Source organism: Oncorhynchus kisutch, linkage group LG23, assembly GCF_002021735.2.
Source record: "Oncorhynchus kisutch isolate 150728-3 linkage group LG23, Okis_V2, whole genome shotgun sequence".
Lineage (NCBI taxonomy): Eukaryota > Metazoa > Chordata > Actinopteri > Salmoniformes > Salmonidae > Oncorhynchus > Oncorhynchus kisutch.
In genome coordinates, this window is record NC_034196.2 from 20,400,981 (window position 1) to 20,423,975 (window position 22,995).

A 22,995-nucleotide genomic window follows, 5' to 3' on the forward strand; every position below is an offset into this window, starting at 1 on the left:
AACAGGGCAAAATAGGAAAAGGACCGAAAACCATCCTGTGTACGTCAGCTAACTGTTAACATACTGAGAGAGACGGATTATATAAAACGCAATGGAGTGATTCTCCTATGAGCTCATCGCCAAACAATGTGCTTCATGTTTCTCCATCTGCAACCTTTTTCCCCCTCGCTTTTTTACAGCCTCGCCTCCATCTCTCCTCTTCCCTCTCTGCTCAGTGACTGTGGTGAGTTAATGGGGTTTCGGGGCGATGGAGGATGCGGGTACGTTTCTCTTTGATTATTGTGCAGGCTCTGTGTGGGCGAGAGGAACGCACATGTTTGCCATGCCAGGCTGAGATGATGTTGGCATGTGACTGGATGCTCTGGGCACTTAGGTCATCACTTAGTGCAACGCCATGTGTCAGAATGCCTACATGTCACCCCCCCCACGCCCGACATTAGTCACACAGTTAAGATACAGTAACTTGAATGAAAAAGATGCCCAGTTCAAACCCATGACCCTTTTGGATCCATAGCCCATTGGGTAGCCTTAATGTCCAAGAGTTTGAAGTATGGATTTCCACCCGATTTGAGGATCGCATAGAATGTTAGAATATTTTGTCAGTAAACAAAAAAAGTTGTGAATATTTCTCTCTCATTAGGAGAATCCTATGGTCTTCTTGGTGGCATATTACCACCTTCAACACTGCTGCACTCACACCTCATAGACTGGCATAACAACCTCATTGACTGGCATAACAATAGCAACAGGCTCCTGGTCTTGATTCAGTCCTTTTATCAGTGTGCTTCTGGGCTGTGGAGTGACACATCTAAGGTTCCAGCCAGTCTGGAGTCACCCGCTGAAGTGTGCCTCTGATCTCTGCAGAGGTAACACACACACACACAGCATCTGCATAAAGGGAAGTGAATAACCTGCTGTTTTGAGGGATACTGGTCTCGACTGAAGTCACAAGTCTATCCGTCTATGACTATATTGAGTATTGCCTTCCGTCTATAGTGGTAACACTTAATTTACCCACAATTACCTCTGCACCTTTTATTGTGTCAATGTTCTGGTTTTGGAGCAACTGCATGGTTGTGCCTGTAATTGTCTATTCATTCAAGTGACTCTTGCTGATAACATTGCCAAGGCATAAGATGCTAAAGTATGACGCAACACATGGATGGCCACTCTAAAGACAGCTGAGGGAAAACCGAGCTAGAGAAAGGCATGTCGCAAGAGTGCCTGACTTCTGCCAGAGATTCTTTGTTCCTCACAGAAACAGCCAAACAGTCTCTCCCTAGAAGCACATGGCACTGCATGTTTCTTTTGGATGAATGTCTTTATTTTATCAGTTGAGACATATTAGATTTCACAGTTATCACAGTTCACCTCCAGTTGACACAGCCCGGGGCAATTCAACCTTATTTGAGTAGTTTAAAAGTTAAGGGAGGGCTTTTCTCTGTTATCTGACTGTGTAATAGCGCTCTACAACAAGCTCCAACTATTGTGCCTTTAAAAAGCCAGCCATTTTCCAGACCCCACTCTCTAACCTGTAAACATTTTAGAACCGAGCAAGAGAAAGGGGGAGGAAGAGGGGGAGAAGTGAGGGTGGGGTTTGAAGTCCTGGAGGAGGGGCTTTAGAAAAAGTGTCTTGTGACTCTCTCAAACAGAAGGACAAAGAGAAACTTTTCAGAATGGACTTTTCAGTTTTAACTTCAAGTTTTGTTGTCAACAGAGGTTTCATCTGTCTTTTTGAATGTGTTTTTGGCACACTGGTGTGTTTCTGTTTGTGTTCTTCTTGGTGTGTGTGTATAGTGGTTCTCTCTCTCACTTTCTTGAGTGTGTGTTGGGGGAGGTGGGAGGGCCCAACCAGCTGATGTCATTCAGTGCAGCAGGCAGATCCTGAAAGAGGCCCTTTGTTGGCAGCCTGTAGCACGAGTGAGTCCCTGTGCTTCTCCTGCTAACGGACACACACACACACACACACACACAGGGGACAGGAGCGGGAATGGCACCATCCGGACTGCCCTACTGCCCACTCAACTGACACATCCGCATGTCCAGCACGCTTTCGGACACTTTTGGGTCGTTTCTGCCTCCTCCGGAGAGGAGCTAACCAAGACCAGAGAGAAAAAAAGATGGAGCCGCTTGGACTAGAAAGTTTGTAGACTTTGCTGGCAGCACAGAGTTCGCTTTTCTGTTTGGTGAAAGAGAGGAGAGAAAAGGGTAATAGCAGCCAAAGATTCTGAGGAGAAAAGCAGAATCCCTTGTTCCTTAACCTTTTTTGTCTTGTTCTTTGTTCATGTTCTTTGTCTTTTCATGACCGACCACAAAAAATGTCTAACTTTTTCTGTTGATCTGCCGTCGAAAGGTAACCGAAGGGACACTGGGCCGACAAACTAACAAGATTTTTAAAGTGGAAGCGAAAGAAAGCAAATGAAAATGTTGGAGATTTGCCTGAAATTGGTGGGGTGTAAATCTAAGAAAGGCCTCTCGTCCTCCTCCAGCTGCTACTTGGAAGGTAAGAATTTGAGGAACTGCTGTAGGCGGGTTGGCATGGGGTATTGCGATTTTTGTTTTGGGATTGATTCTCAGAGAAAGACAAAGATGGTCAGAGAAAGAAAGGAGAGCACAGTGTAGAGGAGCTGGTTGTGCTGGGCAGGGAGGTGAGAAGGTCGAGAGAGGGAGAAGATGAGCTCTCTAAGCCTCTGTCGTTCCTGGGCTCTGGAAAGCGGAGGAGGGGGAGAGAGGGAGAGCGGAGGGAGAGGGAAGCCAGACACACTGGCTCGGTGCAGAGGAAAGAAGGGGGGGGGGGAGAGAATACAAGGAAATCTGATTCCCGGCTGGGCCCGTTTTACTTTTGTTTATGAGGAGAGAGGATCTTATCTAAATCTACACTTTCCTTTTTGTGCTTTGCTAAGATTTACATCTTGTTTATTGCTTTTCTACGTTATGAAGTGCAAAGACAAGTTGAACTGAGTTGTAGAGTTTTGTTTAGGACTAAATGCCTTGTAAAGTGTGCTATTGTACTTCTTTTCCAAGCCTACACTCTGCCCTACTTGAAACAAAGATGAGCTAAATGGATTAGCCTGAATCAAAGATTAATGGAATTCTGGGAAATCCAGAGTACATTGAGTTTCAACCGTGAAATTGTTTTGTAATGGAAGACTGTGAAATGGCCCATGTCACATGCTCCCAGGCAGTGGTGTAAAGTACTTAAGTAAAAAATACTTGAAAGTACTACTTAAGTCGTTTTTTGGGGGTATCTGTACTTTACTTTACTATTTATATTTTGGGCAACTTTTACTTCTACATTCCTAAAGAAAATAATGTACTTTTTACTCCAAACATTTTCCCTGACACACAAAAGTAGTCATTACATTTTGACAGGAAAATGGTCCAATTCACACACGTATCAAGAGAACAACCCTGGTCATCTCTACTGCCTCTGATCTGTCACTCACTAAACACACATGCTTCGTTTATAAATTATTTCTGAGTGTTGGAGTGTGCCCTTGGCTATCTGTAAATGAAAGGAGAAAAAAAACTGCCGTCTGGTTTGCTTAATATAAGGAAGTTGAAATTATTTCTACTTTTACTTTTGATACTTAAGTACATTTTAGCGATTCCATTTACTTTTGCTACTTAAGTATATTTAAAACCAAATACTTTTAGACTTACTGCAGTAGCATTTTACTGAGTGACTTTCACTTTTACTTGCCTAATTTTCTATTAAGGTATCTTTACTTTTACTCAAGTATGACAATTGAGTACGTTTTTACACCATTTCTCCCAGGATTGTGTAAAATGGTCCCGGAACACATTCCAGCAAAGTGAATGTTGATTAATCTTTCAAACACACCCTTTCATATAATTTTACATACACAAAAATGAAGATGGACCAAAAAGCATGTTGAATGAACAGTCTCTGATTTGGAATTAAGTGTTCTGTATTTCTCTTAAAAAAATGAAGCAATTCCCTCTGGAAGAATATCCACTGAATGAATTTGCAAGAGGAAAGATAAACCCCAATTTACTCTTCTTTCAGTTGACATTACTGATAGCAACAGAATGTGTTGCAAATTCTTCAATAACTCCTAGCCATTTACACCGGACCCCCTCTGTGTGGCAGGTTCACTCACCCTCATGTTTAATGCCCCAATGTTTGACCTAACCACAGTAGAGCCGGGGGGAGCTAACTAGTCTACAGCGGCACCAGATCCAGATAGGATCTCCAAACAGTGGTTAGACCTCCAGATCTCAGGCTTGATCCAGCATCATACTCTTTGTCACCCGTCACAGTTGTCAACAGCCAGGTGATGCAACAGAATCGCCCAAGCGTGAGTTATTTTCCGTCCTTCACCTCACGTGGCTTGGCTCTACATCATGGAACTGGAATGTTTGGACCTTCTGTGTTTTGATCTGAGGTCAAGAAGGTACTGGTTGTGATAAACTCCACCAGGCCAATCTATGTATCCTGTGTTCTGTCAGTGTGTTTGGGGTTAGTTTCAGCTCATCAGTTCATCTGTAATACTCATACCATCTCTGTCATAGAGTGCCTCGATTTCCACACATATTTCATCACTGCTGGATGGATTCTCTTCCCCAGTAATGTAGTCAGGATATGATGTAATCCCCGCCTCTCCATGAGCTACTGCTGGATTTCTAGCTTTCCTTCTTTCTTTTTAGCCTCATGTTCAGTCTCATTCCATTTCTCTCTCTGATATCATGCAGTGTATCAGTCTGCTGTCACTCTTCACTCACTAAGAGCAGAGGTGTTTGTGGTCAGTAAAATGGACATACAGTATGTGTAGGGGGTTGGCTGTTCTAGTGCCCACACACCAGTCTGTCCCCTCCACCCCCTCCTCTCATGTCTTACTCAGTACAGTAATTTGTTTATCTTCCTCCAACTCTTGTTATTTCGTCACCATGCAACCTTCGTTTGCCAATGTTTATTCTCCAAAATCGAAGAGCTTATTTTTTCCGACTTGAATCATAGCCTTGGAGTTCGATTGATTTCAGCCGCTCACTTTCAGAAATCAAGCCGTCTTTCCTCATGTGCACCCTTGCACTTGTAGCCTATAGTTAGAAAGATAGGGATGATTATAGATTATAGAGTGAGAGACCTTCTTTCTGCTCATTGTCTGAATGGTTAAGTTCTTGCTCTGCAATCCCAATCCACTGTTAACAGGAGGCCCCTCTACCAGTGGCTCAATGCTGGGGAGCAGAATGTGTTCAGATGCCTCTTATCGCAGACTCCTCAGGAATGTTCATCATGCACATCCCTAAGGTCTGTCCTGTGCCCAGCACCCAGTTAGAGCCGGTCAGCAGTGTGTGGTAACCATGGATTTATTTGATCTCTCTCTGTGGCTCTCATCACGCTATGTATGCCCACAGTAGAACACAAAATAGTCTTCCAGTCTGCATTTCACCAGATTGCTCTGTCAGGGCTGTTGGCTTGACATAAGATACAAATAAAGATCATAACAATCAGGGATCAGTGCTTTGCCAGGGTTCACTATATCACAGCCTCCCTGTCTCCTGAATGGAATGTTTAGCATAAACTCAGTGGGTTAGCCTACTACCAACAGGCCTGTCCTTTCTCTCGGGTATCACTATGGCCTCAGCAGATGATCAAAAGTTTCTCCCTGGCTTTCTCAGGCCGTGTCCGAGCTGAGGAGGTGTGTGGTGAGAGGCGCAAGGTGCTGAAACAGCTGATTTGGCCACACAATGAAGTCACCATCACACAATGAAGTCACCATCACACAATAAAGTCACCAACACACAATGAAGTCACCATCACACAATAAAGTCACCATCACACAATGAAGTCACCATCACACAATAAAGTCACCATCACACAATGAAGTCGCCATCACACAAAGTCACCATCACACAATGAAGTCACCATCACACAATAAAGTCACCATCACACAATAAAGTCACCATCACACAATGAAGTCACCTCTATCTCTTTCCTTTGTTTCCACCTCTCTTCTGCAACTCTCTCTCTCCAGTTCTGGTGACATTGATGTGTCATCCAGATACCTCTCAGGCTCTCAAACTCCCATTATTTGGGTATAATGAGCATAATCTGTTGTTGTAGTGCCTGTAAACAGTGTTATTTCAGACCTTATTGGAAGCTTATCACAGTTAGAATTTCCCTTCTTACTACAACATTGCAGGCAAAGATGGGTCAACTCTTATTGGAGAGTCTTGTTATTGAAAACAATGTCTTGAAATTGAAGCAAAGCCGTGGTACTCCAGGAAATGAAAGGTAAGTAGTGCAGAGATGGACAATGTTATCGGCCTGGTCTTAATGAAAGATCTCAGTTCATATTGCTGCCTTTAATACCATAGTCAAATCACAGCTGCTGTGCAGGCCAGCACAATAGTGCAACTATGAAACTTTTTCTGAGAAATGTTCCTTCAGTGTGACGGGGGGACTTTTTTCTTTAAAGAACAGGCTACATATACAGGTGTGAATGACTTTAGTGTTTGTAATGTGTTAAGTGTCTGTGTGTGTTCCTGGAATAGCCTGAAGACTGAAATGTCAGTACATTGAGAATGTATTTTTCTCTTATGTCTGTTTCTATGACATGGTGATAGACAGTCTATTGACTTGATTAGTTGTTGCTTTATTTAACACAGATCTGATCGACTCACTCCCAGTTCCCGATCTCGCTCTTTCCCCCAATGTCCACTTGTTTAATAGATAAAGACATGTTCTCACGTTGGACCTGTCTGTTGTGTGTTCCAGAAGCTCTCCAGAGACCAGACTTTGAGCCCCAGGGTCTGACCGAAGCGGCCCGCTGGAACTCAAAAGAGAACCTGTTGGCCGGGCCCAGCGAGAATGACCCCAACCTTTTTGTTGCGCTGTATGACTTTGTGGCCAGTGGGGACAACACTCTCAGCATAACTAAAGGTAAGAGAATGTGTGTGAGTGCGTGTGTGACAGAAAGTTGCGATCAAATGCAGTACTGTGACTTGAAATGGAACAGTCCCCAGCTCTGCACTGTGAGTCTGTCTCTGTGAGGGTACATTAGTTTCCCATCACAGAACCGTCTCTGTGAGGGTACATTAGTTTCCCATCACAGAACCGTCTCTGTGAGGGTACATTAGATTTCCATCACAGAACCGTCTCTGTGAGGGTACATTAGTTTCCCATCACAGAACCGTCTCTGTGAGGGCACATTAGTTTCCCGTCAGAGAACCGTCTCAGTGAGGGTACATTCGTTTTCCGTCACAGAACCGTCTCTGTGAGGGTACATTAGTTTTCCATGACAGAACAGTCTCTGTGAGGGTACATTAGTTTCCCATCACAGAACCGTCTCTGTGAGGGTACATTAGATTCCCGTCAGAGAACCGTCTCTGTGCTCTGAAACGTTTAACAGTAAAACCGTCCATCATAGCCCAGAGAGCATCAACAGGCTGTGTGAAAATACTCCCTCTGGTCTTATTGTTGTCAGGGACCTGCCTTCGTCATGGGGTCAATGTGCAAAACGGCCCTTATCAGCGGTAGATAAACAGGACTGTGTGTGTGTGTGTGACTGCTTGTGTTTTTATCTTCATTTAAAAGTTCTGACTGCGCTGAGATGGATACAGTGTCCTCTCGGGGGGATGGGGAGGGTTTAGACTGTCTGGAAATCCACATATTTGTGTCCCGTTCCCTATCTCTCCTTGATTGTCAGCTAGGTCGAACATATACAGGCTAAGACAACGTAATGATTCCATGTGTCAGTGTTAAAACATAAAACAAATCATTGGACGAGCGCTGTTGCTACCTGCTACTGCTATTGCGAACTAGCATAGCTGGTCCCATTGTCGCAAAGAGCTCTTTCCACTGGAGCGGCTGGAACACAATGCAGCAGGCAGGAGAGAGATGCAAAAATGCATATTTAAATACCAGGAAATAAAAAGGCAAAATACGTTATGTAATAAGGCAATGTAAATAGTTGTGTCACTAAGGCTATATAAGGGTAGATTTTATACAGAAGTCTAGGGCTGCTTCAATTAGGGCTTCTTACTAAACAAGTTGGGTTGGCATCGTATCTTCATATCTCCAAATTGAAAAGTACAGTTTTCATGTTAATGTTTAAAAATACATATATTATTAACTAATACACTTTTGCATTAAACTCTCTTGTGAATTGTAGTTTATGCTGAGCCGCTATGCTGAGTCTGAAACCAGGATCAGACAGTGACGTCAACCCTGCTAACTCCATAACCAATGGGAAAAAAACCCAGTGTCACAATCTGAGTAAACATTACATTAGATACAGTGGATTAACCACTCTGGCTCAGTCTCAGAATACTGAGTATGTGGCACTTTCATGTTGGTCTATGATGCAACTGGAAATAAACGTTAGCACAAGCTCCGCGCAAGCATCGCCTCAATTGTGTAGAATGTAGAACCTTTAGGATAGTAACTATACTAGTCATTTATAGCAACAAATCAACCATTCTATAGTAAGTCTCTTTTACATGTGACGTTTCTCCTTTAACCAGTAGAAATCTACTTGGAGTGGTGTCTATATAAACCGCCTGCCGTACTCCTTAAAGGTCTCGCATGTAGTGTAGAATCCCTCTGTAGTTTCCCCTGCTTTCACCCTAATGGCATGTCCACCCGTGCTGCAGGAGAGAAGCTGCGAGTCCTGGGTTATAACCATAATGGGGAGTGGTGCGAGGCACAGACCAACCACGGCCAGGGCTGGGTGCCCAGTAACTACATCACCCCGGTCAACAGCCTGGAGAAGCACAGCTGGTACCATGGGCCTGTGTCGCGCAATGCTGCTGAGTACCTGCTCAGCTCGGGTATCAACGGCAGCTTCCTGGTCAGGGAGAGCGAGAGCAGCCCCGGGCAGAGGTCTATCTCACTGCGCTACGAGGGTCGCGTCTACCATTACAGGATCAACACGGCCTCCGACGGGAAGGTGAGGATATACAGTACTCACACACCACCTACCTCTACTCTATCACATCTTCATATGTAAAGGTGCCCAGACAGAGACCAATGGTGTAAGTACTTAAGTAAAAATACTTGAAAGTACTACTTAATTTGTTTTTTGGGGGTATCTTTACTATTTTATATTTTTGGCTACTTTTACTTCACTACATTTATGTACTTTATGAAAATATTATACTTTTTATTCCATACATTTTCCCTGACACCCAAATGTACATGTTACATTTTGAATGCTTAGCCTGACAGGAAAATTATCTAATTCACACAATTGTCAAGAGAACATCCCTGGTCATCCCTACTGCCTCTCGTCTGGCGAACTCACTAAGCACATGCTTCGTTTGTAAATGATGTCTGAGTGTTGGAGCATGCCTCTGGCTAGCCGTAAATAAAAATAAGAACATTGTGCCATATGGTTTGCTTAACATAAGGAATTTGAAATGATTTATACATTTACTTTTGATACTTAAGTATATTTGAGCAATTACATTTACTTTTGATACTTACGTATATTTAAAACCAAATGCTTTAAGACTTTTACTCAAGTAGGGTTGTACTGGGCAACATTTACTAAAGTCATTTTCTGTTAAGGTACTTTTACTCAAGTATGACAATTGGGTACTTTTTCTACCACTGCCAGAGTCCTATGTCCCCAAGTCCTAAACATCCATGGGTTTTACCTCTCTCTCTGGTTAGGTGATTATTGGAGGCAGCTGTAAGTGGCATGACTGTCTCACTGAGCTCCTCTGGTTATACAGCCCATTAAGCTGTGGCCAAGGCAGACAGTGGGCTTTAGTGGAGGTCTCCACAGAGCAGCTTACTGTACCCCCTCTGGGAAAGGCTCATTTAGAGAGGACACGGCAGGTCTGGAACTGGTTAAGGTTAGAGGCCTATATTTCAACACTCTAAAATGGCCTCTTCTCTCCTTCATGACCACTGACCTCAATAGAAAGATGCTGAAGACCAAATCCAGGTGAAAATACAGTGAGTGGAAAAATCGGTACCTAATAGTTAATTATCAACCTATTATATTTTCAGCTCAACCAGCATCATCATTCATTGCAGAAGCCTGTCCGTTTGAAGGAAAGGAGGCTGTATGTGACTGTTAGGACACACTGTTATTGTGCTATACCAACCGTTATTAGTGGTCAGGAGGAATGGAGACTGGGAAAGAAGTCGTACGAGTATTAGGATAGTCAGTCTGCCAGCTGTCTTCTCCCCTCTCTTAACCCAGCTGTCTGTCAGGCCAGCTGAGGTAAACCACCTCCACCGCAGGACAGCTGCCATCCTTTCTATGTCATACGGATCCCAGCATTCCTCACTGCACAGAGGTGAGCGAGTGGAACGGCATGCACGAGAGGAATGCTCCAAACGACCTCTCTGTTCCACACCAGACCAGCACGCGCACACAAACACACACACGTAGACAAAATGACACACACACACTGGTCTCGTGCGTGTGTGTGTTTTAAAGTATCAATCTCCTACCCTCCCTATCCCCTGCAGTTCCGCTGTCTCCCACTGTGCTCACAATCAGCCGGCTGGAATGCAGACTTTCCCAATATGTGTACCTCTCCTGTCTGTGGAACACTCCTCATATCACCCCCACACAACACAGTGATTGACAGTATTCTGATCAGCCCAGATTCTTGTGTTAATGAAATTGAGCTCCCACTTGGATGGTTTTTACTGAGACAGGCCCTGATAAGTGGTCAAGTTGGAGCTTTAAGCTGATTGTGAGGTAGTTGAACAACGGAACAGGCCTCTTTATTGTTCCGGACCTTCGGATGCGGCTCTTTTCAGGTTCTTTCACGACCTACCTACTCAGTTAGTACCTACTTACATTATCTCCATTTACATTATGTTATAAACTCTGGAAATCCATCCAGATATGAAGAGTGCGGAATGTTTCCACAGTGGAACACAGGATCTGGGACTGTGGTCTTATATAAGACATGGACAATGGAAAAGACTGTGTTCAGTCAGCCTTGACCAATATCTCTCGCCAGAGATCATCTGCTGCTGGAAAGTGCTTTTCTTGCTCTCCGTGCTTTCTGAGTGTGCTGCTTTTCCACATATTATCATATCCAGCCAGTTCAGGTGATTCATACTACAGAATCATTTATCTATCCTCTTTGGTGTTCATCTATTAGACACTTTAATGTAAAGTGACCTATTTAACATCTATGTAACTCGAGCTGGATTTAAACCCACATCTCCGGTGTTGCTCCAACCAACCTCTCACTCCCAAGGTCATTGAATCTCCTTTCTGTTATGGGCTTAACAGTCATAGTCTCAACTGGAAATGGTCTCTTCCCTCTTCTCCCTTACCCCAGCTATATGTGTCGTCTGAGAGTCGATTCAACACCCTGGCAGAGCTGGTTCACCACCACTCCACGGTAGCCGATGGCCTCATCACCACACTGCACTACCCGGCGCCCAAACGCAACAAGCCCACCATCTATGGCGTGTCACCCAACTATGACAAGTGGGAGATGGAGCGCACCGACATCACCATGAAGCACAAGCTGGGTGGGGGCCAGTACGGAGAGGTCTACGAGGGGATCTGGAAGAAGTACAGCCTCACCGTGGCCGTCAAGACCCTCAAGGTACACGTCTCAGGGGGTTTGTTGGGAGTCTAGGGAGGGGGATTAAACCATCAGAATGAGTTGATGACAGTGTTTTTGGTTTATTTTATTTGTCACATACACCGGATAGGTGCAGTGAAATGTGTTGTTTTACAAGGTCAGCCATAATAGTAGTATGGCGCTCATGGGTCAAATTAGGGTTAAGTGCCTTGCTCAAGGGCACATCAACAGATTTTTCACCTTGTCGGCTCAGGTATTCGAACCAGCTACCTTTCGGTTACTGGCCCAACGCTTTAACCGCTAGGCTACCTGCCACCCTAATGCAGTGCTGTAGTCAATATTGTCTTTTAGCTGCTTGTAGTCTTAGTTAGGCAGTTGTAAAATAACAGTGGAGTTTCAGGATGGTGTGATGGGAACTGGGAACTGTGCTGAGTATACCACCACCTGGTGTAGAACAGAAGAAGGTTACTCCGTTTAGACATCTGCTGAGCAAACACACTTATTGTAACGCATCTATAGGTAGAAACATGTGAAGCTAGCCATGCGTATAGTCTACAGTGCCATCAAAGTATTCACACCCCTTCCACATTTTGTTACAGCCTGGATTTAAAATGGATTAGATTTAGATTTTTGTTCACTGGCATACACACAATACCACATAATGTCAAAGAGGAATTATGTTTTTTGAAATGATAAATTAATTGAAATGGCTTGAGTCAATAAATATTCAAACCCTTTCTTATGGCAAACCTAAATAAGTTCAGGAGTAAAAAGATTGCTGAACAAGTCACATAATAAGTTGCATGGACTTGTGAGCAATAATTGTGTTTAACATAGTTTTTTAATGACTACCTCATCGCTGTACCCCACACATACAATTATCTGTAAGGCCCTTCAGTCAAGCAGTGAATGTCAAACACAGATTCAACTACAAAGACCAGGGAGGTTTTCCAATGCCTCGCAAAGAAGGGAACCTATTGATAGATGAGTAAAAATAACTAAATTAAAAAGCAAACACTGAATATCCCTTTGAGCATGGTGAAGTTATTAATTACACTTTGGATGGTGTATCAATACACCCTGTCACTATAAAGATACAGGCGTCCTTCCTAACTCAGTTACCGGAGAGGAAGGAAGCTGTTCAGGGATTTCGCCATGAGGCGAAATCAAATCTAATTTATTTAAATAGCCTATCTTACATCAGATGATATATTAAAGTGCTGTACAGAAACCCAGCCTAAAACCCCAAACAGCAAGCAATGCAGGTGTAGAAGCACGGTGGCTAGGAATAACTCCCTAGAAAGGCTAAAACCTAGGAAGAAACCTGGAGAGGAACCATGCTATGAGGGTGGCCAGTCCTCTTCTGGCTGTGCCGGGTGGAGATTATAACAGAACATGGCCAAGATGTTCAAATGTTCATAAATGACCAGCATGGTCAAATAATAATAATCACAGTGGTTGTCGAGGGTGCAACAGGTCAGTACCTCAGGAGTAAATGTCAGTTGGCTTTTCATAGCCGATCATTGAGAGTATCTCTTCCGCTTCTGCTGTCTCTAGAGAGTTGAAAACAGCAGGTCTGGGACAGGTAGCACGTCCGGTGAACAGGTCAGGGTTCCATAGCCGCAGGCAGAACAGTTGAAACTGGAGCAGCAGCACGGCCAGGTGGACTGGGGACAGCAAGGAGTCATCATGCCAGGTAGTCCTGAGACATGGTCCTAGGGCTCAGGTCCTCCGAGAGAGAAAGAGAGAATTAGAGAGAGCATACTTAAGTTCACACAGGACACCGGATAAAACAGGAGAAATACTCCAGATATAACAGACTGATCATAGCCCCCTGACACAAACTACTGCAGCATAAATACTGGAGGCTGAGACAGGAGGGGTCAGGAGACACTGTGGCCCCATCCGATGATACCCCTGTACAGGGCCAAACAGGCAGGATATAACCCCACCCACTTTACCAAAGCACAGCCCCCACACCACTAGAGGGATATCTTCAACCACCAACTTACCATCCTGAGACGAGGCCGAGTATATCCCACAAAGAGCTCCCCCAACGGCACAACCCAAGGGGGGGCGACAACCCAGACAGGAAGATCACATCAGTGACTCAACCCACTCAAGTGACGCAACCCTCCTAGGGACGACATGCAAGAGCACCAGTAAGCCAGTGACTCAGCCCCTGTAATAGGGTTAGAGGCAGAGAATCCCAGTGGAGAGAGGGGAACTGACCAGGCAGAGACTGCAAGGGTGGTTCGTTGCTCCAGAGCCTTTCCGTCTACCTTCACACTACTGGGCCAAACTACACTCAATCACAGGACCTACTGAAGAGATGAGTTTTCAATAAAGACTTAAAGGTTGAGACCGAGTCTGCTTCTCTCACATGGTTAGGCAGACCATTCCATAAAAATGGAGCTATAGGAGAAACCCCTCTCTCCAGCTGTTTGCTTAGAAATTCTAGGGATGACAATTAGGAGGCCTGCGTCTTGTGACCGTACCGTACTTGTAGGTATGTACGGCAGGACCAAATCGGAAAGATAGGCAGGAGCAAGCCCATGTAATGCTTTGTAGGTTAGCAGTAAAACATTGAAATCAGCCCTTGCCTTAACAGGAAGCCAGTTTAGGGAGGCTAGCACTGGAGTAATATGATACAATTTTGGGGTTCTAGTCAGGATTCTAGCAGCAGTATTTAGCACTAACTGAAGTGTATTTAGTGCTTTATCCGGGTAGCCGGAAAGTAGAGCATTGCAGTAGTCTAACCTAGAAGTAACAAAAGCATGGATACATTTTTCTGCATCATTTTTGGACAAGTTTCTGATTTTTGCAATGTTACGTGTTATGAAAAAAAGCTGTCATTGATAGTCTTGATATGTTTGTCAAAATAGAGATCAGGGTCCAGAGTAACGCTAAGGTCCTTCAGAGTTTTATTTGAGACGACTGTACAACCATCAAGATTAATTGTCAGATTCAACAGAAGATCTCTTGTTTCTTGGGACCTAGAACAAGCATCTCTGTTTTGTCTGAGTTTAAAAGTAGAAAGTTTGCAGCCATCCACTTCCTTATGTCTGAAACACAGGCTTCTAGCAAGGGCAATTTTTGGGCTTCACCGTGTTTCATTAAAATGTACAGCTGTGTGTCATCCGCATAGCAGTGAAAATTAACATTATGTTTTCGAATGACATCCCCAAGAGGTAAAATATATAGTGAAAACAATAGTGGTCCTAAAACGGAACCTTGAGGAACACAGAAATGTACAGTTGATTTGTCAAGGACAAACCATTCACAGAGACAAACTGATATCTTTCCGACAGATAAGATCTAAACCAGGCCAGAACTTGTCCGTGTAGACCAATTTGGGTTTCAAATCGATGGTATCAAAAGCAGCACTAAGGTCAGATGCAGCACCGAGGACAGATGCAGAACCTCGGTCTGATGCCATTAAAATGTAATTTACCACCTTCACAAGTGTCTCAGTGCTATGTTGGGGTCTAAAACCAGACTGAAGCATTTCGTATACAGTGTTTGTCTTCAAGAAGGTAGTGAGTTGCTGCACATCAGCTTTTTCAAAAACAATTGAGAGGAATGGGAGATTCGATATAGGCCGATAGTTTTTAATATTTTCTGGGTCAAGATTTGGCTTTTTCAAGTGAGGCTTTATTACTACCACTTTTAGTGAGTTTGGTACACATCCGGTGGATAGGGAGCCATTTATTATGTTCAACATAGGAGGGCCAAGCACAGGAAGCAGCTGTTTCAGTAGTTTAGTTGGAATAGGGTCCAGTATGCAGCTTGAAGGTTTAGAGGCCATGATTATTTTCATCATTGTGTCAAGAGATATAGTACTAAAACACTTGAGTGTCTCCCTTGATCCTAGATCCTGGCAGAGTTGTACAGACTCAAACTGAACTTTGGAGGAATACACAGATTTATAATGATTTGCTTTATAATGATCATGATCTTTTCCTCAAAGAAGTTCATGAATTTATTACTGCTGAAGTGAAAGCCATCCTCTCTTGGGGAATGCTGCTTTTTAGTTAGCTTTGCGACAGTATCAAAAATACATTTTGGATTGTTCTTATTTTCCTCAATTAAGTTGGAAAAATAGGATGATCGAGCAGCAGTTAGGGCTCTTCGATACTGCACGGTACTGTCTTTCCAAGCTCGTCGGAAGACTTCCAGTTTGGTGTGGCGCCATTTCCGTTCCAATTTTCTGGAAGCTTGCTTCAGAGCTCGGGTATTTTCTGTATACCAGGGAGCTAGTTTCTTATGACAAATGTTTTTAGTTTTTAGGGGTGCAACTGCATCTAGGGTATTACGCAAGGTTAAATTGAGTTCCTCAGTTAGGTGGTTAACTGATTTTTGTCCTCTGACGTCCTTGGGTAGGCAGAGGGAGTCTCGAAGGGCATCAAGGAATCTTTGGGTTGTCTGAGAATTTATAGCACGACTTTTGATGCTCCTTGGTTGGGGTCTGAGCAGATTATTTGTTGCGATTGCAAACGTAATAAAATGGTGGTCCGATAGTCCAGGATTATGAGGAAAAACATTAAGATCCACAACATTTATTCCATGTGACAAAACTAGGTCCAGAGTATGACTGTGACAGTGAGTAGGTCCAGAGACATGTTGGACAAAACCCACTGAGTCGATGATGGCTCCGAAAGCCTTTTGGAGTGGGTCTGTGGACTTGTCCATGTGAATATTAAAGTCACCAAAAATGTGAATATTATCTGCTATGACTACAAGGTCCGATAGGAATTCAGGGAACCCAGTGAGGAACGCTGTATATGGCCCAGGAGGCCTGGAAACAGAAGCTATAAAATGACTAGAAGCTCAATAGACGAAAAACATCTGGGGTTTTTTGTAAATTGAAATTTGCTTAAAACAGTTAGTTTAATGGCTGTGATAGGAGAAAACTGAGGATGGATCAACAACATTGTCATTACTCCACAATACTAACCTAAATGACAGAGTAAAAAGGAAGCCTTTACAGAATAAAAATATTCTAAAACATGCACCCTGTTTGCATTAAACAAAATGTGGAATATGTCAAGGGGTATGAATGCTTTCTGAAGGCAGTGAAGATGTATCTAACTATTTTGAATATATTTTCACCTGATGTGTGTGGTTGACCCTCTGGCCCTGTTCTCACCCACTCAGGAGGACACCATGGAGGTGGAGGAGTTCCTAAAGGAGGCTGCTGTCATGAAGGAGATCAAACACCCCAACCTGGTACAGCTACTGGGTGAGTTACTGGGTTATGTCTCAGGTTGCGTCTCAAACAGCATTCCCTTGATATTGCACTACTTTTAACTAGAGCCCTCAGTCTTAATTGTCTCTTTGTGAAATGCCACACTGTACTGCCATTGTCAGTGCTGTGACTAACTCTGCCTCTCTCTCTCTGCCAGGCGTGTGCACGCGGGAGCCCCCATTCTACATCATCACAGAGTTCATGACCCATGGCAACCTGCTGGACTACCTGAGGGAGTGTAACAGGGAGGAGGTCAACGCTGTGGTGCTGCTCTACATGGCCACGCAGATCTCCTCCGCCATGGAGTACCTGGAGAGGAAGAACTTCATCCACAGGTGAGACATGACACTAGCTTAACCTCAGTTTCTCTTTCTTCGCATTTCTTACCTTTCACTAACCTCCCCTGCCCCTCACTCTTGCCTATCATTTGCCCTCCCCCAGACAGAAATATCATATGTGCGCTGTTGCTGTGAGATTGACTTTGCCCCAGCATGTTTTATTATGGCCTAGAAGATGTGATTTATGTCCTCTTGTCGATTCCCCAATTTGCTTTTAATTGTCAAGCTTGTTGAGACTCAGCTTCATACTCAAGTGCCCACGTAACAGACAACACCTAAAGACATAGATATTAGAAGAGAATTGCCATCCTAAAAAAATACATCATGCTCCTCTGTTTTCGCTCTGTGCTCCAGGGACCTGGCAGCCCGTAACTGTCTGGTGGGGGAGAACCACCTGGTGAAGGTGGCAGACTTCGGGCTGAGCAGGCTGATGACGGGGGACACGTACACGGCCCACGCTGGGGCCAAGTTCCCCATCAAGTGGACCGCCCCGGAGAGCCTGGCCTACAACAAGTTCTCCATCAAATCTGATGTCTGGGGTGAGTTTGAAGATGACACAGTAACTCAATGACAAATGTATTTCTGATATTTAGAATTATTTATGTCATTGTGATTACAATGTCATTGTCTTGTTTTGGCATGCAAATGGACTAATCTCTGTACTTTGTTATCCCAAACTCCCAGCGTTCGGAGTGTTGCTGTGGGAGATCGCCACCTATGGGATGTCTCCGTACCCTGGCATAGACCTCTCCCAGGTGTATGAGCTCCTAGAGAAGGACTACCGCATGGACCGTCCGGAGGGCTGCCCAGAGAAGGTCTACCAGCTCATGAGGGCCTGTGAGTACACATACATCTGTCTATGTCTAAATGGCACAGCCTGGCTTCTCAAAATAGTTCTCTAACTACCTTCATCATGTTTTGTTTGTTTAATGTCTACTGGAATGAAGTCATTGAGTGCCTAATGACTAACTATACTGAACAAAAATATAAACGCAACGTGTAAAGTGTTGGTCCCATGTTTCATGAGCTGAAATAAAAGATCCCAGAAATGTTCCATACGCCAAAAAGCTTATTTCTATCAAATTTTGTTCACAAATTTGTTGACATCCCTGTCAATATAATATATAAATCAAATCAAATGTATTTGTCACATACACATGGTTAGCAGATGTTAATGCGAGTGTAGCGAAATGCTTGTGCTTCTAGTTCCGACAATGCAGTAATAACCAACGAGTAATCTAACCCAACAATTCCAAAACTACTACCTTATACACACAAGTGTTAAGGGATAAAGAATATGTACATAAAGATATATGAATGAGTGATGGTAAAGAACGGCATAGGCAAGATACAGTAGATGGTATTGAGTACAGTATATACATATGAGATGAGTAATGTAGGGTATGTAAACAATGTGTTTACATAGTTTACAGTGGCTAGTGATACATGTATTACATAAAGATGCAGTAGATGATATAGAGTACAGTATATACATATACATATGAGATGAGAAATGTAGGGTATGTAAACATTATATTAAGTAGCATTGTTTACAGTGGCTAGTGATACATGTATTACATAAAGATGCAGTAGATGATATAGAGTACAGTATATACATATACATATGAGATGAGAAATGTAGGGTATGTAAACATTATATTAAGTAGCATTGTTTACAGTGGCTAGTGATACATGTATTACATAAAGATGCAGTAGATGATATAGAGTACAGTATATACATATACATATGAGATGAGAAATGTAGGGTATGTAAACATTATATTAAGTAGCATTGTTTACAGTGGCTAGTGATACATGTATTACATAAAGATGCAGTAGATGATATAGAGTACAGTATATACATATACATATGAGATGAGAAATGTAGGGTATGTAAACATTATATTAAGTAGCATTGTTTACAGTGGCTAGTGATACATGTATTACATAAAGATGCAGTAGATGATATAGAGTACAGTATATACATATACATATGAGATGAGAAATGTAGGGTATGTAAACATTATATTAAGTAGCATTGTTTACAGTGGCTAGTGATATATTTTACATCAATTCCCATTATTAAAGTGGCTGGAGTTGAGTCAGTGTGTTGGCAGCAGCCACTCAATGTTAGTGGTGGCTGTTTAACAGTCTGATGGCCTTGAGATAGAAGCTGTTTTTCAGTCTCTCGGTCCCTGCTTAGATGCACCTGTACTGACCTCGCCTTCTGGATGATAGCGGGGTGAACAGGCAGTGGCTCGGGTGGTTGTTGTCCTTGATGATCTTTATGGCCTTCCTGTGACATCGGGTGGTGTAGGAGTCCTGGAGGGCAGGTAGTTTGCCCCCGGTGATGCGTTGTGCAGACCTCACTACCCTCTGGAGAGACTTACGGTTGTGGGCGGAGCAGTTGCCGTACCAGGCGGTGATACAGCCCGACAGGATGCTCTCGATTGTGCATATGTAAAAGTTTGTGAGTGCTTTTGATAACAAACCAAATTTCTTTAGCCTCCTGAGGTTGAAGAGGCGCTGCTGCGCCTTCTTCACGATGCTGTCTGTGTGGGGGGACCAATTCAGTTTGTCCGTGATGTGTACGCCGAGGAACTTAAAACTTAATACCCTCTCCACTACTGTCCCATCAGGAGGGGGCTCAGAACTCACCCTTGTGGGGCCCCAGTGTTGAGGATCAGCGGGGTGGAGATGTTGTTACCTACCCTCACCACCTGGGGGCGGTCCGTCAGGAAGTCCAGTACCCAGTTGCACAGGGCGGGGGTCGAGACCCAGGGTCTCGAGCTTGATGATGAGTTTGGAGGGTACTATGGTGTTAAATGCTGAGCTGTAGTCGATGAACAGCATTCTCACATAGGTATTCCTCTTGTCCAGATGGGTTAGGGCAGTGTGGTTGAGATTGCGTCGTCTGTGGACCTATTTGGGCGGTAAGCAAATTGGAGTGGATCTAGGGTGTCAGGTAGGGTGGAGGTGATATGATCCTTGACTAGTCTCTCAAAGCACTTCATGATGACGGAAGTGAGTGCTACGGGGCGGTAGTCATTTAGCTCAGTTACCTTAGCTTTCTAGGGAACAGGGACAATGGTGGCCCTCTTGAAGCATGTGGGAACAGCAGACTGGGATAAGGATTGATTGAATATGTCCGCAAAGAGACGCCAGCCAGCTGATCTGCGCATGTTCTGAGGACGCGGCTGGGGATGCCGTCTGGGCCTGCAGCCTTGCGAGGGTTAACACGTTTAAATGTTTTACTCACGTCGGCTGCAGTGAAGGAGAGTCCGCAGGTTTTGGTTGCGGGCGGTGTCAGTGGCACTATATTGTCCTCAAAGCAGTCTGTCTGGGAGCAAGACATCCTGGTCCGTGACAGGGCTGGTTTTCTCTTTGTAATCCGTGATTGACTGTAAGACCCTGCTACATACCTCTTGGTGTCTGAGCCGTTGAATTGCGGCTCTACTTTGTCTCTATACTGACGCTTAGCTTGTTTGATTGCCGTGCGGAGGGAATAGCTACACTGTTTGTATTCGGTCATGTTTCCGGTCACCTTGCCCTGGTTAAAAGCAGTGGTTCGCGCTTTTAAGGAGGGCGGGGGAGGGCCTTATATGCGTCGCGGAAGTTAGAATAGCAATGATCCAAGGTTTTACCAGCCCTGGTTGCGCAATCGATATGCTGATACATTTTAGGGAGTCTTGTTTTCAGATTAGCCTTGTTAAAATCCTTAGCTACAATGAATGCAGCCTCGGGATATGTGGTTTCCAGTTTGCAAAGAGTCAAATAAAGTTTGTTCAAGGCCATCGATGTGTCTGCTTGGGGAATATATACGGCTGTGATTATAATCGAAGAGAATTCCCTTGGTGGATAATGCAGTCGACATTTGATTGTGAGGAATTCTAACTTGAGTTCCTGTATGTTGTTGTGATCACACCACGTCTCGTTAATCATAAGGCATACGCCCCTGCCCCTCTTCTTACCAGAAAGATGTTTGTTTCTGTCGGCGCGATGCGTGAAGAAACCAGCTGGCTGCACCGACTCCGTTAGCGTCTCTCAAGTGAGCCATGTTTCCGTGAAGCAAAGAACGTTACAGTCTCTGATGTCTCTCTGGAATGCTACCCTTGCTCGGATTTCATCAACCTTGTTGTCAAGAGACTGGACATTGGCGAGTAGTATGCTGGGGAGTGGTGTGCGATGTGCCCGTCTCCGGAGCCTGACCAGAAGACCGCTTCGTTTGCCTCTTTTACGACGCCGTTGTTTTGGGTCGCAGGCTGAGATCCATTCCATTGTCCTTGTTGGAAGGCAAAACACAGGATCCGCTTCGCGAAAGTCATATTCCTGGTCGTACTGATGGTGAGTTAACGTTGCTCTTATATTCAGTAGTTCTTCCTGACTGTATGTAATGAAACCTAAGATTACCTGGGGTACCAATGTAAAAAAAAAAAAAATACTGCATAGTTTCCTAGGAACGCGAAGCGAGGCAGCCATCTCTGTCGGCACCGGAAGTACTATATATAATCCATCCACCTGACAGCTGTGGCATATCAAGAAGCTGATTAAACAGCATGATCATTACACAGGAGCCCCTTGTGCTGGGGATAATAAAAGGCTAATCTAAAATGTGGCCACCGATGTCTCAAGTTTTGAGGGTGCGTACAATTGGCATGCTGACTGCAGAAATGTCCACCAGAGCTGTTGCCAGAGAATGTAAATTTCTCTACCATAAGCCGCCTCCAACGAACACAATTGCATTTTATCAATAGCAATTTGAGTGCACAGAGATACTGTGATGAGATCCTGATGCCCATTGTCGTGCCATTAATCCGCTGCCATCACCATGTTTTAGCATGATAATGCACAGCCCCATGTCGCAAGGATCTGTAATTGTCCCAGTTCTTCCACGGCCATACTCACCAGACATGTCACCAATTGAGCATGTGTGGGATGCTCTGGATCGATGTGTACGACAAAGTTCCAGTTCCCACCAATATCCAGCAACTTCGCACAGCCATTGAAGATGAGTGGGACAACATTCCACAGGCCCAAATGTACAGCCTGATCAACTCTATGCAAAGAAGATATGTCGCGCTGCATGAGGCAAATGGTGGTCACAACAGATACTGACTGGTTTTCTGATCCACGCCCCTACCTTTTTTTTAAGGTATCTGTATTCCCAGTCATGTGAAATGCATAGATTACGACCTAATTTATTTATTTTAATTTACTTATTTCCTTCTATATCCCGTAACTCAGTAAAATCTTTGAAATTGTTGCATGTTGTGTTTTTGTTCAATATAGTTGAAACATGTCTGACAATATTGAAAAATCACTGAATGTGAAATAACCAGACACATTCATATCATGCAGACAGTTTTGTGATTGGTAGCAAACCTCATTTCCTGTTCTCTCCCTATCTCCCAGGCTGGAAGTGGAACCCGACCGAGCGGCCCTCCTTTGCTGAGACCCACCAGGCCTTTGAGACCATGTTTCAGGAGTCCAGCATCTCTGACGGTGAGTGTCCTTATATTGTCACAATTACTCACGTTATAGCTGAATTTAAGACAACTCTTCTCCACCTCTGTCACATGACACACACACACACACACACACCAGCATCAGAGACTGTGTATTAACCTGCTTCTTGCTCTTATAACCCTTAAACAGCTCTGATATTATCTGTAGGTTGTGTGCTAGATCAAACCAGATTGAGAGAGAATAGCTTCTAAGCACTTCCAGATAATATTTGGGTCAGTAATCTTTCAGCTTAGAGGAGTTAATTTGCCATCTGTTTTCCAGGTGCTGTACTTCAGAGCTGTTTAAGGGTTATAAGAGCAAGAAGTAGGTTAATACACAGTCTCTGATGCTGGTGTGTGTGTGTGTGTGTGT

General features: G+C 44.0%; 1 protein-coding gene across 4 annotated transcripts in view; it reads left to right on the forward strand.

The window, feature by feature from the left end:
- Positions 1 to 22,995, forward strand: part of LOC109879859 (tyrosine-protein kinase ABL1) — a 69,770-nt gene that overhangs the window by 43,600 nt on the left and 3,175 nt on the right. The window contains exons 1-10 of one of the 4 annotated variants that reach the window (XM_020472036.2): positions 1,670 to 2,208; positions 2,354 to 2,503; positions 6,743 to 6,907; positions 8,620 to 8,915; positions 11,281 to 11,553; positions 16,690 to 16,774; positions 16,938 to 17,115; positions 17,473 to 17,657; positions 17,803 to 17,955; positions 22,531 to 22,620. In XM_020472036.2, coding sequence (XP_020327625.1) covers positions 2,419 to 2,503; positions 6,743 to 6,907; positions 8,620 to 8,915; positions 11,281 to 11,553; positions 16,690 to 16,774; positions 16,938 to 17,115; positions 17,473 to 17,657; positions 17,803 to 17,955; positions 22,531 to 22,620 — 1,510 coding nt within the window. In that variant the 5' untranslated portion in view covers positions 1,670 to 2,208; positions 2,354 to 2,418. Of the gene's footprint in view, positions 1 to 1,669; positions 2,504 to 6,742; positions 6,908 to 8,619; positions 8,916 to 11,280; positions 11,554 to 16,689; positions 16,775 to 16,937; positions 17,116 to 17,472; positions 17,658 to 17,802; positions 17,956 to 22,530; positions 22,621 to 22,905; positions 22,991 to 22,995 lie in introns of those variants that run through there. The other 3 variants (XM_031803147.1, XM_031803146.1, XM_020472035.2) reach the window with 3 other exon arrangements.